The following is an 18,627-nucleotide window of genomic DNA, read 5'->3' as shown; positions in this document are numbered from 1 at the left end:
TAACATGAACAGAAATAAGAAAATAGTAATAATTTCACTCATTTTGTCCTCTCTCTTGCTCTCTCTGCCCTCCTTTTTTCTCTTTACTTTGCTCATTGACTTATTAAAAGGAAATTCATTATCAGACCTCTTTAGCCCACTTCACATCTCTGTTTGAGACTGTGGCTCAAGGTTACATTAGCTGGTACTAGCATAACAAACCTGAGTCTCTGACCCAAATGTCAGCTGTCAAGTTGCAATGTGGGAACTGTAGGCACCAGGTTTTGACAAAGTAGAATGTGTGGGAATAAAAAAGACAATATTGCTACCTCTGCTACATCAGTTTCCTTTTTAAAGAATTGGAAATCTAATAATGTTTTAGATGTGAAATGCTAAATTAGTTGAGTACTCTTTTAATACCAGTGTAGTTTGTAGTTTATGAATGCTAGTGTGACATGAGGAGTTAAAGATTAATTATGTCATTAAACATTAAGACCCTATATTGGCTTGCCCATTAAGAGCAATATTGACTAACTGAAAGTAAGTATTGTGTGACACAAATGTAACAGTTCCTTTGCTCAGCAATTGAAAAGGTATGTCTCAAATACAAATTCAGTCCCGACATTCTATTCCTGTAGTCCAATTACTCCACTCAGTGCAGTCTTACTTGAGATCCACAACTCTGTCTGCTTGCACCATGATGTGATAGGTACAATTGATGTTGTGGTGGTAGTTGGTCATGGAGAGTGCCGGACTGCTCACTGTACCCACTGAGTTGTTAAAGAATCCACCACATGCTGTAAATACACAAACACACAGAGTATTTTTACATGAACAGTATAGCTATATAGATATTAAGCTTGGGTGTATGATGGTATTAAGGTATACCACATTATTGACGTACGGCAGTAGCCGAAATAAACCACTGGGTGTCTCTGTTGTACTGTCTATTCCCCTGAGAATTCAGCAATTATCCTTGCATCTTCCTTACAGGACATGATAGTTGTGATATTCATTCTGTATGGGACACCATTTTTTTAAAGTTTACTTTCACTTCTTGATAAGGTAAGCGGTGTTAATGGCAGCCTACATCGTCCTAAGATAACTGAACTAAAAACACCCATCCAGTCAATCTGTTCAACTATTGTGTTACTTAAGATGTTAACTTACACTTTAGCATGAGTTTGATAAGTGAGCGTTTGTGTTTTGCATGAAAATATTGGCTGTGATGTTGGCGAGCTTGCTGTGTACAAGTAGAGCACCCATTCAGTGGAAATAGTGCAGGGTGAAGAATTAGCTTTTCAGTTGTCTGCTATCCATCTTGTTATATCATTTAATTTATTTTCACATTAAATTATAAGTATGATATATGTGAATTTAAACATACAGTAATTTGTTATTTTCAGAGTTAGATTAGTATTTTGCATTATTTATTTTGGCACTAGAACATATTTTCTAAAAAATGTTTACTTTCACTACTTTGTAAGGTTATGGAGCCAGCCAGTATAGTGGACCAGCAACAGAGATGAAAGCTGTCATTGTGAGCCAATAAAGTGCTGCCAGGTCTCAACTACAATCCAGAATTCACCCCATCACCCCATTATGCACCAAGAAACAACGCAGTCCCAGGGTGTGTAGAGAGGCTCCAGCATGCGTGGGTTACATTTAGAAATCCCAAAGGTAAAAATTTGATTGACATCATAAACATACACTCTTTCTAATGGAAAGTCAGTTTCCACTGCTGAACATTTGACTTTGTTAATTTCACACTCTTTCACACTGTGAGGATGAGTTCCGCTCAGTCTGTCTACTTGCTCTTGCTGTCTACTTATCACAGTGCTGTCCGCCTTCTCCAACACGCGCGCACACACACACACACACACACCCTTTGAAAAAAGAAGCCAGCAAACAGCATCTTCTACCACTAATACAGTTAAAATCAGTGAGCCACACACAAAATAAGGTTGGCGATAGGAGAGAAATCTGGTTACTGATCTGTTAGATGTATACATGGATTTACTTTATTATTATTACAGTATGCAGCTGCATTTTTGAGAGTCTTTGGAAGATTGAAAAGTCATGAAAATTGGCACACACATCAGAACTAGTGAGAATTGCAAAGTTCTGTAGTGATTGGGCTCGGGTATGGTCAACAGGCTCAATAGCGCTCCCTAATGCACGGCCATTGTGGAACAAAGTTTCTTTGATGTTCTTGAAATGCTCTCTTCATTCTCGACGTAAAGCATATTTTTTCAAATTTTTTCGCCTACTAGGAAGTCAGCCATTTTGGATTTCATACATCACTTTTCATTTTATGAACATGTTTGTACCCTTTAAGATGTGCAAAAACTCACAAAACTTTGCACCTCTGTTTGAATTCAGTTTTTTGCAATATTCAGGTGTTGCACCTCAACAAACTCCTCCTAGAGAATTGGACCAGGCAACTTCGAATTTGGTTTGCGAAATTGCAAAGCTTTTGAGTTTTCATGGAACAGTGTTGCTGTGGCGAATTTTGATGTTTCACTATGAAAGAGGAAGCTGTTGTAACTCAAATGAACATCATCTAATTGGCCCCAGATTTCTCATGCTTGATAAGAGTCTCAGTCTGAAGACATCTACATGTCAATATTGAGTTGTAGTCATAGCACCACCTACTGGCAACATTAAGTTAGCTGTATGTGACAAACAACATCCGATCTACATGAAATTTACATGATGTGGTCTATAAGTGATATACAGCAACATGACGTTAATAAGTGGGTGTTCTCTAGCACCACGTAGTGGACACTGGAAGTAATAGTTATCTCCTGCATGTAACATCCAATATTCATGAAAATGTATATCCATGTCAGTTGCCCTCTGGTATTGCTGCATAGTTGAACATAGTTCATCAAATATATACACAATTTCCAGTATTATGTCATCTCCAGTGCCACATACTTCACACTTGAAATAATATTTTACCCATTCACACAGTGTTGATAACTCTGAAAATTCAGAGCCATGTCAACTGTTGTTGACAACTGGCTGTCACTTCCTCTGATGCACGAGAGGTACGAGGGCCCATTCATCGCTGCTTGCAGCTTTAATTATTATTATTATTCTAGTACACCATTGCATTTTTGAGGGGCTTGGGATGCTCAAAATCTCACGAAAATAGGCACACACGTCAGAACAAGCAAAATTTGCAAAGTCTGTACTTGACTGGGCTCGGGCATGGCCAGCTGGCTCCATAGTGCAGCCAAAAGCAGCGCCATGTTGGGATGCTTTGATGTTCATGAAATTCAGTGGAATCATTGTTCTCATCATTCTGGACATAATGCATATTTTTTTCAAATTTTTTCGCCCAACAGGAAGTCAGCCATTTTAGATTTTGCGTGGCATTGCCTACATGCAACAGGAAATTAGGCCTAAATCATACATAGTTCCTCAATGTATACACAGTTTCTAATAAGTCATCTCCAGCACCACATACTGCACACAAGAAATGATATTTTACCCATTCACATAGTGATCATACTGACGATTCAGTGCTGTGTCAACAGACCTCCAATAGTGATATGATGGCTGCCTCCTCTTTGGACACAAAGGTCTAGGGTTTGAATCCCCAAGTGGCCAAGTCCTACTTTTCAACAATCTATCAATTCATGCATGTGGCATATTTTAAAATGCTTATTGAGGTCGTAATAAGTTGAGGGATGCCTATTGTTAACCCCTGGAAAATCATTTTTATTATTATTTTTCTCTGCTAAGGGTTTGTGCAGTAAAAACTTTCAGAGCAAGAAACACCACAAATTCCACCCACTACTCAGGCACATAAAATGACACTCATTGGCCTTGAGGTTACGTTGTAATAATCAAGTTTACATTTTCACAATTATCTTGAAAACAGCTTGGCCCAGAATCAATCAATCAGACCGAACAGATCAAGTTCTGACAGTGAAATGAATCATTTTGCGGGGGTTGTGTGACGCTCAAAACAATTTATCCACCGTATTAAAGTCATAACAGGAGCAACGGAGTAGGCTACAGTGCAGCCTATGACGTAAACACGTGTCGACAGTGTTTTTGTAATTATTCTCACTGCCAGAAGGGGAAAGTCCTGCACTCCAACTTTAATCTCTCAAGTCATCTGCATCTGGTCTTCTGATCTAAAAATGACAAATTGTGCAATTTTTTACAGTCTGTTTGGACCCTGATCATTGCTGCTTGCCGCTATACTTAACATTCAATTATCTACCATTTAGTATTTTATTTCTGGGTAAAAGTATCCTTCATACATTGGGGAATACAAATACAAAAAATGTACTCTTTTTGTCCCCCATTTGCTAAGAATGTAGCAGTTGAATTTAATTTCATCTCAATAGTTTGCCATAATGCTCATGACTCACAAACACAACTAACTTTCTGCTACAATACATTTATTTGACCTTTGTTTTTTGATGGTTTAATTTTGCTTAATGGGATAAAGAAACTGTTCATCATTCTCTTTACTTACGAATGGCTCTGTATTCTGCCATGAAGCCTCTGTCTGTGATCACAGAGTCAGAGTAGAAATGGAGCAACATAGGGCCAAAGGTGGAGAATGGACCTGGAATGCTGGTGCCACACAGAGTGGCAATAGGAGGACCACTAGTTGCCAGGCTGTAGATCTTCAGCCCATCATACAGACAGGTGGTGTGTGCTAGAGAACAGACACACAGGTTACAGCCATATACTTCGCCAAATAACTAATTGTTGATAATGAAACAACAAAGTGTGCAAAACAAACTTTTGGCATAATGTCCAAAAGTTCCATATTTGTCCATATCTTGCTAAAGCTATAACACTTGCCCTCTATTTGGAAGGTCTGAAAGGTGAGGACAACCAAAGTCTGTTCTCCAGCATCTATTGTGTAGTTGCAGTTGGAGTTGTCAGGGTAGTTGGCTGGGTGGTTTGGAGAAACCACACGACCGCTGGGAGCTGTGAAGTTTGCGCCACACCCTGATGAGCAGAAGACATCAGACTTTCCTAATAATTTGTTGGGAAAAGCCACCTCATACATCACACCATCACTGAAGTGCCTATCATCAAGTTAAGACTGTTATGGAAGCTGGGATTGAAAGAAAAATGCTCACAGAAAATCACACGTTTCCAGTCACAAAAGGATCATGGTAACATGTCTACTGCACTCCCATGTGAGAAAAGAGTAATTCTGAACATTGGAAAATACACAAGTTACAAACTACTACCCTATACCACTGCATCACAGATACAAACACTGCTACAATCAGTCAGTCAGTCAGCATGGTCTTACTAACAACATGAAGCTGTATTGTCTGCCTGATACTTACTGGTGCTGAAGGATGCTGAGAAACCTCTGCCAGGGGCTTCATTGGCCTGGAATCGTGTTGTAATTATATTATATGGAGAAATGATGGGGCCTGGAGCCACCGTGCCACAGCCTGTCGACAGCAGAGCCTCAGTACTTTGGGTCTGACCTGACCACACCTGCAAGAAAATACACACTGATTCTAAAATTGGTGTCAAATGGAAAAAAAAGTCTTAAAGATACACGCTGTACACATCTGAAAGATTTACTGGGCGGCTTTACAAATCGCCTGTTACAAACTATATGACAAGTAAGGATAGGTTCTGAGGATCGGCCTTATATTGGTACTGTTTCCTTATGTGAAAAAACAACAACACACACACACAGCTATTGCCAATGTAGCTATTGCATAGTTCAAATTCATGACAAGTGAAAATGAGTCAAATGCGCCCTCTTAAAGTATGTTGTATCTTCAAAATGCCTTTTTCCAAAAACAGGTGTTGGAAAAGGGTGTTGTCTTATATTCATGCCAATTTGGTTCATCAACCATACCTGTATAGTCAAGCAATACCAGACATCGGAGATCTCCACCTACCAAAGTCTGGGGATTTCTAAATGCTTGGTAGTTGCTTGAACAGCAGTGAGAACGGTCACTAACAAACCTTTGCCCCTTACATTTTGTCAAGGACATGCCTTGATGAAATGGAAATAGAAATTATGCTCTCCCCCCACTCTCCTCCATAGTGAACTGCATGCCACCACCCCAATATGAAGGACTGCCCTAAACACTTTGGGTTGGTTCTGCAATGCTGGATTTTTTAAAAACTCTTTAACTGTTTCCACCCAGTTTTAACAATGAAACCTGGGAGATTATCTTTGGTCTCTATGAGCGAAGGGTTTAGAGACTGACCTGTGAGTCTGCCTGTGTCACATTTTTTGCTACAGTAGTTTTTGTGACCAAATTTTTATTGTTTTATTGACGTTTTCTCTTGAGGTGGATAGACATGAAAATATTCTGTTCCATTTGCTTATGGTTACATAAGATTAGGGAAATAAGTATAAACAAAATCATCAGAAGAAAAGAATAAAATAAAACAAGAGTAATAAGAACAAAAACAATGTGCATTGACATACATGTACGGACATATACAATACATGAATATATACACTCAACAAGCACTTTATTAGGGTCACCTGTGTATTCTAATGCAATCCAAAACAGCAGCTCTGCCATATATTCTACTTTTACAAAGCTCATACATTTTCATTTTTTGTTGGCATTGTCAGAAAGACAGTGACACCAGAGTGGGAGAGACAGAGAGAGCAGTGGTGGTTGAGCGAGCGAGAGAGCGAATAAAGAGAGAGGGAGTGGCGGTAGTGAGAACAAAGCAGTGAATCAGATAAATAAAATGTTATTTTCTGATTGTTTCATGGTGGATAAAATAAACACACCGACACCTCTACACACCTCCACACAACCCTACAGGAAGGTGCTGCATTGCTGTATTTGGTGTGAATGCAGCTGAACTCTTCATCTTGTCCACTGTGGCCTCTCTGCTCTGCGTGTGTGTGTGTAGGTAGAGCTCAGCCCTACCTTATTACAAACAGACAGACCTGTTCACCATATAGGTACTTAACAAAGAAGAGAATTACAAAGTCTTTAAGGGGAAACTTGGGTATTTTTCAACCTGGACCCTATTTTCCCATCATATTGTGTCTAAGTTACTAATGAGGACAACAATTTTTAAAACTGGTCCAGTATTGAGCAAGAGTGTCTCAGCCGGCAGCCACAAAAAAGGCTGCAGTGTAATCCTTTAGGGCAATTGCGCACATCAAGGTGCGTCCACTAGAAGTGCTTGTTTTTGCCACTGACATGCTCAGATTGTTATTATAATACGTGTCTGACATCAAAAGTAATGTTTACATATAAGACTTTCACAGTGGATAAACTGTAAGGAAACTAATAAAACTCAGACCATATCCAGACAAAATCAGGTGGTGCGGTGAAAACGCCAGTCCTCCCATTCATTTGAATGATGGTAGTGCGTTTAGGTTACGGGGGTTTTGGCTGTGGTGGTGCTTGCACCAGCAGTGGTAAGAAAGTTGATCCAGACACAACTTTTGGAGAAACACAACCCAATGTCACTATGGCTAAAGGCCGCGGTGGCCAGTCACAGCCAGAGATCAGACTGATCAGAGCTGTAAAACCCTGCCATAAGGGAGTACAAAGATGTTACTAGGAGGAGCGGAGGACATTTCTCTACGTTTGATAGCGTTAAAAGTAAAGTTAGGCTTTGCTGTCAGCTTCCCAACTCATTTTAAAAAAGACAAAAGAAAAAGAGAGAGAGCGTAGAGCACCAGTGATTGAGAGAGAAAGAGAACAGCTGTGGTCAAGCAAGCTAGAGAGTGAATGAAGAGAGGAGCGGTGGTAGCGTGAAAGCTGGTAAATCAGATCAATAAAACATTATTTTCTGATGTTTCACAGCAGTTACATTCTAGAGCTCAACCCTGTGGCAGTGCGCTGCACCACTTTATTTGGTCTGAATATGGCTTTAGGCCCTGTTTACACCTCGCATTAATCATCTTGGATGATCTGATCACAAGTGGACAGCTCTAAGTACAGGTGTGAACACACCAATGAAGTATTAAGGATGCATTGAGATCTGATCGCTCAGACCACATTCAGAGGTGCAGTGTGTCCTGAGCCACATTGAAGGACCACCTACTCAAATGACTTCCTCTATTTTCCAGCAGACTAGGCACAGGAATTGCACTGCGGCCTTTGAGTCCATGTGTCCTCCATCCAAAGCTGTGTTCAACTTGTTTGATAACAGGCTAAACAAATGCATTATTTTGTTTTTCTGTTTTTTCTTCCGTAACCCTTTTTCATCTTCAAATCCACAATTGGAATACAAATTAAATAAAAACCATAAAAACAACAGCTTTTTGCTTGTCTATCTAAAAAAAAATATTTCAGAAACTAAATGTTTAATTCTGTTTTCCCTGGATAGTTTCCTCTGTCCTGTCAAGTTGATATCTACAGTTTTTAGTTTTGCTGCTCTGCTTGACATAATGGAGCTCATGATTTATCAGGAGGACGCTGGTTTACTCCAAACATGAACCTGGAGTGTGTGCATATATGCTCAGACGTGGCGCCAGAGCAAATCAATAGGATGAGCATTTAATTCTCGTGAGGGGGCACACAATACATTGTATATTTGTTTATCCTGTCCGGTCAAACAAGTTGAAGACGGCTTTGGACAGAGGTTACACGGACCTGCATGGACCCCTCCCACCAGTTAAAAACAACAGTTAAACAACAACAGCTGCAAGTAGAAAGGAAAGTAGAGTCCATCATTGAGACAGTGGTCATAGGGTAAGTTTGTGCATCAGCCTGCCAATGGAGGTCTCACACCTGTCAAATAGGAACAAATGACATTTATCATATTAAGTAGAACATTTCTTTACTTAAGGCTGCATGCATAAACACATTGCTGGTAATATACACATTTGTGAGCTTAATAAATCAAAAATGCATGTTAAAACACCCCTAATCCTTACATATATGACTGATGAGGATCCAGTTAACTCATTTGTACCATAAATGTAGATATTTCACAAAGACTTAGATGTGCAAATATCCAAATGAGGTGCAAAACAGCTGAATAACCAAGTAACATTAGCATACAACAGCGGTTTGTTAGCTACAACAGCTAGCTATGTTATACCTACAAACCAATTAGCACTGCTAGTGTTGGTTATCTTCTGAAGCTAACACTTATCTACACTGGTAGGCAGGAAAACAATTTAAACAGTGTTTGGTTGGAGAGGTTACCTTGATAAAATCATGCACACAAGACCACAAACACACATAAAAGTTGGACTTACTTAAATTAATGTAGCGGCTCACTGGTCTTGGTAACACATGGTGCGTTTACTTTGGAAAATCTCCGGGGCTGGTTCTGCTGACTCTGCTTCCTTTTATATAATTTAATCTCAGTGTGTAAAAGAAGTTATAAATTATGTTCACTATTTAGGCTATTTGTTTGTTTAGTTTAGGTCTCTTTAGGTAATTGACTGCTGCAGTCAACACGCTTTAAAACATGCAACTTTTACTTTGAAGGTGAGCTGTCTCTGTTTCCGGCTTTCGTCTTTCTTTTTCAATTTTCATTGTGCAAGCTGTATAATAGAAGAAGCTGATTCTCTGGTGTGCTGAATTTCATTGCACTTGTTAGGACGCTGAAATTAGGAAAACACCCAAAAATGGGATTTTTCATTATACAATGTGAACACCTGCAGATGAATTATACTTCATGCATGGACCCTTGTACATAAATCTGTATTGTTCCAAATTGCAAACATCATTCATGACCAGTAGAAACCGGGTTCTCCACGCATCTTCCAACAAAAAGCAGCTGAATCAGGTGCTTCTCAGTTTAGGACAGCAGACTTCGAAAAACAGAAGGGACTGGTGCACAGTGATTAATTTGCAGCCTTTAATTGTGCAAACAGACTAACGTTTCGACACTACTGTGTCTTCATCAGAGTCAGGGTAGACAAAGACATGAGGCAAACAACATATGTAATCAACCTGAACCAGGTATGCAGTTGTAATTAGATAAAAGGTTGAACAGAGTTTCAAATCTATTGGATAATAAATCCAGGGGTGGGAGTTGCCATGGTCAGTGTCCCGAGTGCCACACCCCCAACACGTCAGGCACAAAAGAGCACAAACCACTTGCAATTAATAAAATACATCAAATCCAAGTACAAATATCCAACAAAAGTAACAAACTAGAAAAAACGTGACGTACTTAGTTCTTCAACAATGCCAAAGGAACACCATATCAGAAACAAAAGCAGAAAAAACAAAACAGAACCCCTACTAAAGAGTTACAGAGATAAAAGTACCTTAAGTACAAATGCAAACATCCATGAAGTATGACAAGTCAGAGGAAACATGACAAATTCAGTTCTTCATTTATGCCAAAGGGCTGCACCGTGTTTAGAGTGGAATCCAAAATGCCTCTCTGTGAAGCAGTGAGTTGATGATGTCACCACCTCTAGGAGAGGGTGAAATTTTTTCTATTCCCCAGAACTTTAATGATACTGTAGAGCCATGTTTGGCCTGCGCATAATGACGAGCCATAGCATAGTCCATGTTTTGTTTATGTATTGCAGTCTTATGTTCAGATATGCAAGTCTTTAAAGCTCTTTTTGTTTGTCTAACATAAACCAAGCCACAAGGGCACTTCAGCATATAAACAACGTGTGTGCTACTGCAATTGATGAAAGATTTAATGACGTATTTTTTTACCAGTACGTGGATGTGTGAAGTACTTGGTGTCTGATGAGTTAGAACATTGTACACAGTTTCCACAACGAAAAAAACCTATGGGTTGATTAGGCAGCCAGGAGACAATGTTTGATGTTTTTTTAGTATCAGAATGAACCAGTCTGTCTCTCAGATTGTGGCAACATTTAAACACGATCAGGGGAGGCACAGAGCTGATAGTAGACAGAGATGGGTCACTTTTGAGGACATTCCAATGTTTAAGGATAATATTTTTGACCCTGCCTGCCAGAGGAGAGTACTCAGTAGAGAAAAAGATCTGTGAGGAAGTGATGGTACCTTTAATTTTTTTAAAAAACAGGGATTCCCTCTCTGAATGTAGGGCCCTCTGATAGGCAGCAGAGATGTATGATGTAGGGTAACCCCTCTATTGGAAATGCTCTTTCAGCCTTTAAAAGTGTGTTTCTGCTGAGGGGTTTACGGTAGATTGTAGTCTCAATAGTACTGTTGTTTCCCTTGTTAAGTGTTAGATCTAGGAAGTGGACAAATGTATCATGCTGTTCCATAGTGAAAGACAGATAGTTAGCAGAATTTATATATTTCAGAAAATGAAACAGCTCTCCTCTGTCACCTCTCCATATCGCCACAATATCACAATCTTTCCACAAAGCAATTTTGGACAAAAATGTGTTTTGGAGTGAGTTATGAATATTCTTCCCATAGACCCATAACAAGGCAGGCATGGGATTGGGCAAAAGCACTGCCCATACCTGTGCCACGAGATTGCAGTTAGTAAGCATTTAAATACTTAAAGAAGTTCATGGTGAGAATCATTTCTGATAGTGTCAATAGGAATTCATTAGGAGGCAAAATCCCAACTGGCCACCTGCGCTTACCCATTAGATAGATAATGGGTTAATGGGCTTACCCATTAGATAGATAATGGGTAAGCGCATCAACGCCTATTTCATGAGGTATGCATGTATACAGGCTCTGCACATTAAAAGTTACCAGGATATCAGCTTGTTCATATTTGAACTCTTTAATAGTACTTAGTATATCAAAAGTGTCCCCAAGAAAAGAAGGGAGGCTTCAATAATAACAAATATGTTATTTGCCTCATGTCTTTGTCCACCCTGACTCTGATGAAGACACAGTAGTGTCGAAACGTTAGTCTGTTTGCACAATTAAAGGCTGCAAATTAATCAGTGTGTTCCAGTCCCTTCTGTTTTTCGAAATCATTCATGACCAATCTGAAAGATATATCATTGTTCAGGGTAATATATCCCTGCCCAAACTGAATCTAGTTTGTAACTATGGCCCAAATGATGACAATCCAGCAGTTTTTTTCAGATTTTTTTCTCACTTTGTCTACTCTGCAGGGTATATACATCATAGGTGGGGATTTTAATTGCACTTTAGTGCCCACAAAGGATCTCTCTACCAACCTCAATCTTACCCATTTACAAATAAGGAGAATACTGATGCAATCAGTCAAAGATTTCAGTTTGGTTGAAGTATGGAGGGAAATACACCCATACAAAATTGAATATTCCTGTTATTCAAGCACATATGCAACTTACTCATGTATTGATTACTTTTTGGTCTCCTCCTGATTGTTGACCAAAACTAAAGACTGTTGGTACAATAGTATAATGATAAGTGATCATGCAGATTTGTTGTTAAAATTGGAAGATAGATGCATTTGTCCACTGCCCCAGGAGATGGAGATTCCCAGTTGAGTTGCTTCAGGACTCAGACTTGATAAAACTTGCTTTAAGAAAAATCAATAATTATTTTGAAATAAGCTTTCATCAAACTAACACTTGTGTAAGATGGGAGGCATTTAAGGCATACATCAGGAGGGAAATTATCAGTTACACCGATTATAAAGCTAATCAACATTGTATGGAAATGGAAACATTGGAAAATCAAATAAAGGAGGGAGACTTATATGATGATTATAATTCATTTAAAAGTAAGGGAATTATAAGTTATGACAGCCAAATATAATACATGATTGACTGACAAAGTCACTAGGAGTTTAATGTGGCTTAAACAGTCTTATTATGATAAAGGAGAAAAATGCAGAGAATTGTTGGTGTGGCAACTTAAGAAAAGACATTCTGACAGGGCAATCAATAACATCATAATGCTTACAGGTGGCCTGATGTTGGACACATTGGAAATCACTAAATTTGCTGGGAATTCTTATGAGTTTTTGTACGTCTCAACCATTTAATCTTCAATGCTCGACAAGACAAGGGTGTCCCTTATCACCATTGTTATTTGTATCAGCCATTGATCCTTTAGCTATGGCCATAAGAGCACATGGAGGGATCTCAGGTATAACTATTGGTGGTTATGAGATTCACATATTGTTGTATGTGGATGGCGTCATACTTTTTCTAACAAATTTAGAGGATAATATTCCCCAATTAATGAACCTAATCAAGGCTTTTAGAGATATTTCAGGGCACAAAATAAATAATTCCAAGTTGCATCAATGTTCTTGAACAAAGATGAACGATTACAGCCTATTACAGATACACCTTTCACAAGTCATTAAAGACGATTTTCATACCTGGGACTTAGAATTAGCCCTGAGGTTAAACAAATGGTTTCCATAAATTATGACCCCTTGGTAGTTACAGTAAAGGAGATGATAAACTGATGGACACAAATGCCTATATCAATGATTGGTCACATAAATATAATAAAATGATAGTGTTACCCAAAGTTTTGTATCTTTTTTAATCACTTCTGCTTCCTGCCTAACAATTTTTTTCATACTATCAATGATTTATTGAACAAATTCATCTGGAATAAACAGGAAGCTAGACTCCAACTTAGGCTATTATATTTACCATATGAAAGGGGAGGGCTTCAGCTCCCCAATTTGAAAAAGTATTACTGGGCTGCCTAGTTAAGAACAACGTTTTATTTAAAAAGCTAGTCAAACAAACAGAGAATGTTTTTCTTAGAAATACCATCTCAGTTTGGTACTCTGCACATCAACATGTTAGAGATAAACCTGCACTGTTGCAGTTCTCCTGCATATGGGGTAATAGTTGCTTCACACCTCATTGGGCAGACTGGGGATTTAAGTTGTGGTTTAACAAAGGTGTGGAAAATATTTAGACCTATATGTAGAAGGTAATCTATTGACACATATTCAGTTGTGTGTGAAATATGGCATTCTGAGAAAAAAATTTCTTTAATTACTTAAAGCTGTAATATTTTATCCTATCCACACATAAGCAACTGTCATCTATAATTCCATTGTCTAAAATCGAGGAACAAACTCTAACCCATATGACTGGTGAAGGTCAGTTCTCTTTGTTTTATGGCTTACTGTTAACAAATTCAAAAGAATTGTCTTGCAAAAACCATGATACATGGAGAGTAGATGTGTAGGATATTCATTAAAAGGAGACTGGGAAATGTCTCCCCCCTTTCTTTCTCTCTCAACCCAACCAGTCAAAGCAGATGGCCACCCACCTAGAGCCGAGTTCTGCTTGAGGTTTCTTCCCGTTAAAGGGGAGTTTTTCCTTACCGCTGTTACCAAGTGCTTGCTCATGGGGGAATTGTTGGGTCTCTGTAAATTAAAGAGTATGGTCAAGACCTGCTCTATGTGAAAAGTGCCCTGAGATGACTTTCATTGTGATTTTGTGCTATATAAATAAATTGAATTGAGTGACATGTTTTACGGCAGCAATTCTGGCGTGTGGCTGAATGCACAAGCTTGATAATTGGAAAGGCAGTTCTTCTACAAGCTAAACTCTGTTCTTGGAATATACCCTGAAGACTTTGTTGTAACTCTGCAACAGTCGCTGCTCATTGACTGGACTTTAACACACCAGAAGAATAATCACACTATTATGGATGAAGACTGACATACCTTCTATGGGAATGTGGACAAAGGAACTTGCAGCCTGTTTAGCCTTGGAGAAAGACATATATTGTAAAAAAGGAAGGACAAGAACTTTGCTTGTTTATGGAGCCCCTATATGAAGTTTTTGGAAATTCATAATTTTAAAAAATTTTGAATTCTCTAGAGACAATGCGCTGCTTCAATTGTCAATTGTTTTGTTATTGTTATTTATTATAATTTTTTTTTTTTTTTGCAAGGATGGGCTGAGGGGCACATGTACACATGTTTGTTTTTGTATAATGTTGCTCAAGTTAAATGTGGGCAAACTCAATAAATAAATAATTGACCGAAAATGTTGGCCCGAGTGCAGCAGTCACAGTAATAGTTTCTCAACCCGCTGGGTGTGATCATCATAGAGAAAATGCAGTCTGCCTTTCTTCTTTCTACAAGACACTAAACTAACCCATCATTTAAACATGCTGCACAACAGCTGTAGCTTAGCTGTGTACCTTGACATAGCTGTTCTGACAGCTCCCAGTGCTGTCTGGAATCTCAAAATCACTGTTGACCCTCATCTCCAGGTGGGTTCCCTCATGGGCAATGATCTGCCAGGAACATTCCACATTGGCTGGGAAATTCTGGGGATAATTTGGAGACTTGATTGTTCCTGTATCAGCATGGATCACCCCTCCACAGCCTGGTCAAAAACAAACATTTGTAATTGCACAGTGTATATATAAAATAATCACACAAATAAAATGAATACTTTCTAATATTACAAATGAATGGCTGGAGCCTTCCTCTTTACTTGCACTTTTTGGCACTGGCAGGGAAGCACACCTACAAAGTATTCTGTCAGTAAGAAAGGCACATGAAACCTTTTAAAAAAGGGAGAGAGTATCATCTCCCGACACTGTTTTAGGCACTTAATAAAATGTCTAAAACTAGACTCAAGTCAAGATTTTACACTATCTGCCACTGAATGTGCTCCTCTGGTTGACAAATGTGCTGAGCAGGGGGTGGTTGGCAATTTCCATGGTAGGCAGCTTATTAAGGGTTTCTCTCACTGGGAATGACACCAGCTCCATGTCAACCACCAAGCCTGCTCTCCTAACCAGCATGTCCAGCTGCTAAGCATCCCTCTCCTTCATGCTGCTTCATGCTGCCAGCACACCACAGTATAGAGGAGAATGCAGGCAACCACAGACAGGCTAAACTTCAGCAGCAGCAGCTTGCTGCAGACACTGAAGAACCTGAGCCTCCTCAGGAAACAGAGGTGGAACTTCTGCATGTGGCAGAACCCCAAATTGTATTTGAAAGCAGAGGTGTATAGAGGACATATAGGACAGGGGAGAGCACAGTCCCCGTGGTGCAGTTCGACACCACAAGTCTTGAGCATCTTGGATACACCTTGTGTGTCTGTCTGCTTACAGGCTGAGTTGGTCTCCATTCCAGTCTACACCTTCCTAATGTTGTTCTCTTCCTCCTCATGTTGCTCTCCTCCTCCAGCTTCCTCTGGTATACCTCCTTTGTCTCTTTCAGCTAGTGCTGTTCTCCCCATATGAAACTCAACTCTACAGAGTAACCTTTTCATCTTTATTATTCAATCAAACAGAATAGGTTCGCAATCAAAAAATAAATTTGAGAGTAAAACTATTGACACTGCAATCAAAAAATGTTTTATTGCAAGTAAAATAAATCTGTAGTTGAAATGCAAATCAGAAATGCTGTTGAGCTGAATTTCATGGGCGGGACCTACACTACAAGATATAAGACACACCTCTATTGGCCAGTCTCGAACAGAGTGACAGCTTGGCAACATCCATGTTAGGAAACGAAAGAGGGAGTTTTGAAGTCAATGGAGAAGACAGAGCAGGAGCAGAGACAGAAAATCAATGTGTTTAACGATCTGTGATGTTGTACTGGGTTAAATAAATATTATTTTGTCAGTCTGTAGCTGCTAGCTTAGCTCAATTTGCTAGTCACTTGCTTGTGACCTATCACAACACCACAGATCATTAAACAAAAGTAATCTACATGCACCAGTTCAAACGTAACATTATTGCTATTACTAAGACAGAAGTTATGCGTAAACATACCTACGCATTGATTATCTTCTCCATTGTCTTCTCCATGGACTTCAAAACTCCCTCTCTCGTTTACTAACTGTGGCTGTTGCCAAACCGTCACTCCGTTCAAGACTGGCCAATAGGGATGTGTCTTACATCTTTCAGCATAGGTCCTTCCCATGACATTCAGCTCAAGAGCAAGCAAAACTTTTGGATTCACAAACAAAACCTTTGGATTTGGAAACAAAAGTTTTGATTCACATTTTAATCACAAATTTATTTTACTTGCAATAAAACATTTTTTGATGGCAGTGTTGATAGTTTTATTCTCAACTCTATTTTTTGAGTGCAAACCTATTCTGTTTGATTGCATTAAAAAGACACAAAAGTAACTCAATACAACTCCTCCTTATAAAGAAGAATGGTGTTCATCCCACCAGAAGAGCTCCAGAGACTTGCCAAGGCTGAGAAGAGCACTGTCTAACGAGTCAGTTCAAAATCTCCTGTAGGTGTTCAACTGGGTTGAGGTCTGGTGACTGTGAAGACCATAGCATATGAGTCATATCATTTTCATACTCATCAAATCATTCAGTGAACCTCGTGCTCTATGAATTGGGGCATCATCATCCTGGAAGAGACCACTCCCATCAGGATAGAAATGTTTAATCACGACCCAAACCATACCAGCCCCCCACAGCATAACAGAGCCAACACATCTCCTCACTGTACGGGTCAAGCATTCAGACCTGTACCAATTTTTCCTTTCATTTGTCACCCATCGATATCTGTGTGTGGGGAGATTGAGAAAAAAGTCCTCTGATGGTATAACAACATGTATTGCATGTCAATTTCACTAGTGTGAACCCACCTGAGGAATCAGCAAACCAGGACGCCACAAAGCCTCCTCTGGAAACACTATGGTCAGCCAGGAAGACTACAGCAAGATTGTTGGATCCTGACTGGATGGTTCCTGGGGAGTTGGTCCCACAATATTGACCAATAACGGGTGAGCCAGGGGATCCGCCATTGAAGATAGTGACAGAATCCCAGCCACATGTGGAGTGGGGCTCCAGGTTGAAGTAGCTGAAGGTTAGCTGTAAGTAAGACAGGGGAGTGGAAACCATTGAACGATGGTTTAAATAGTAGTAATAGACTGTTAAGCCTGATGTGTGAATTGCATCAGATCAGCTGCCAACACAATGTCGGATGATTGATTTTAGCATAAGTGCGCTGAGAGCTGGACTGCCCATATCGATTGTCAAATGAATAAAATCCTAAGTGCGTCTCCTGGGGCGCTGACTTTCCTCTAGACAATTTCTTGGCTATTTATTTATTTATTACATTATTTCATGAAACCCTGTAAGTACGCCTGTTGTTAGGGTGTCACCTTGATATCTATTGCTTAGCCTATATGTTATAATAGCCTGATATCGCTTTATGCAACTCGTAATTGTGTATATTGGGGAAAAATGGGGCCAGTCCAGATGAAAATTGCCAGGGCCAAATTTTGTTCCCAGTCTGACCCATGGTGCAGGAGGGAATAAAATCCACCATGAGATAGGACTTTAATAGTTTCTATGAATATGATCAATTCACAGTTAAGTCCATCAAGGTAACAGCATCTAAATCTAAAGACTCTATGAAAACGGAAGTAACACTGTCATGATTTATTACTTTATTAAAAAAACCAAAGCAAGGCTCTTTTCAGTCACTGTCTTCTAAGGCTTGACTTCACTTAAATTGCTTTGGATAAAAGTATCTTCCAATGATTAAATGATTGATTAAATGCAAATGTAAAAATAATCAATACAAATATGAGAAATTATCATTTAAACACCACAGATAGTACATCAGCATGAATTCCCTCCAGTCTGAGTTCAGTCAATGTACCAGGCCAGGACTCACCGTAATAGTGTGACCCACTGGAGCCTCTAGGAGCCAAGCACAGCGACTGGGGCTGGGGTAAATGTTGGGATAGTTAGGACTGGATAAGGACCCTCCCTCACCTGTCTGCCAGCCTCCACACTCTACAAAGAAAAAATAATTCATATAAGATAATGGTAACATTATGAGTGCTATATTAGACAAATAATCTCATATT

General features: G+C 39.3%; 1 protein-coding gene across 4 annotated transcripts in view; it reads right to left on the bottom strand.

Moving 5' to 3' along the window:
• cubn (cubilin (intrinsic factor-cobalamin receptor)) overlaps positions 1–18,627 on the bottom strand; it is a 172,891-nt gene that overhangs the window by 29,832 nt on the left and 124,432 nt on the right. For all 4 annotated transcript variants that reach the window (XM_044339395.1, XM_044339397.1, XM_044339396.1 and 1 more), the window contains 7 exons: positions 18,432–18,553; positions 17,395–17,620; positions 14,967–15,154; positions 5,313–5,469; positions 4,813–4,962; positions 4,478–4,663; positions 647–776 (listed from right to left, as the gene is read on the bottom strand). In XM_044339395.1, the coding sequence (XP_044195330.1) occupies positions 647–776; positions 4,478–4,663; positions 4,813–4,962; positions 5,313–5,469; positions 14,967–15,154; positions 17,395–17,620; positions 18,432–18,553 (1,159 nt within the window). The remainder of the gene's footprint in view (positions 1–646; positions 777–4,477; positions 4,664–4,812; positions 4,963–5,312; positions 5,470–14,966; positions 15,155–17,394; positions 17,621–18,431; positions 18,554–18,627) is intronic.

This window comes from Thunnus albacares, chromosome 21 (assembly GCF_914725855.1).
Source record: "Thunnus albacares chromosome 21, fThuAlb1.1, whole genome shotgun sequence".
Classification (NCBI taxonomy): domain Eukaryota; kingdom Metazoa; phylum Chordata; class Actinopteri; order Scombriformes; family Scombridae; genus Thunnus; species Thunnus albacares.
This window is presented reverse-complemented; position numbering and strand designations above follow the sequence as displayed.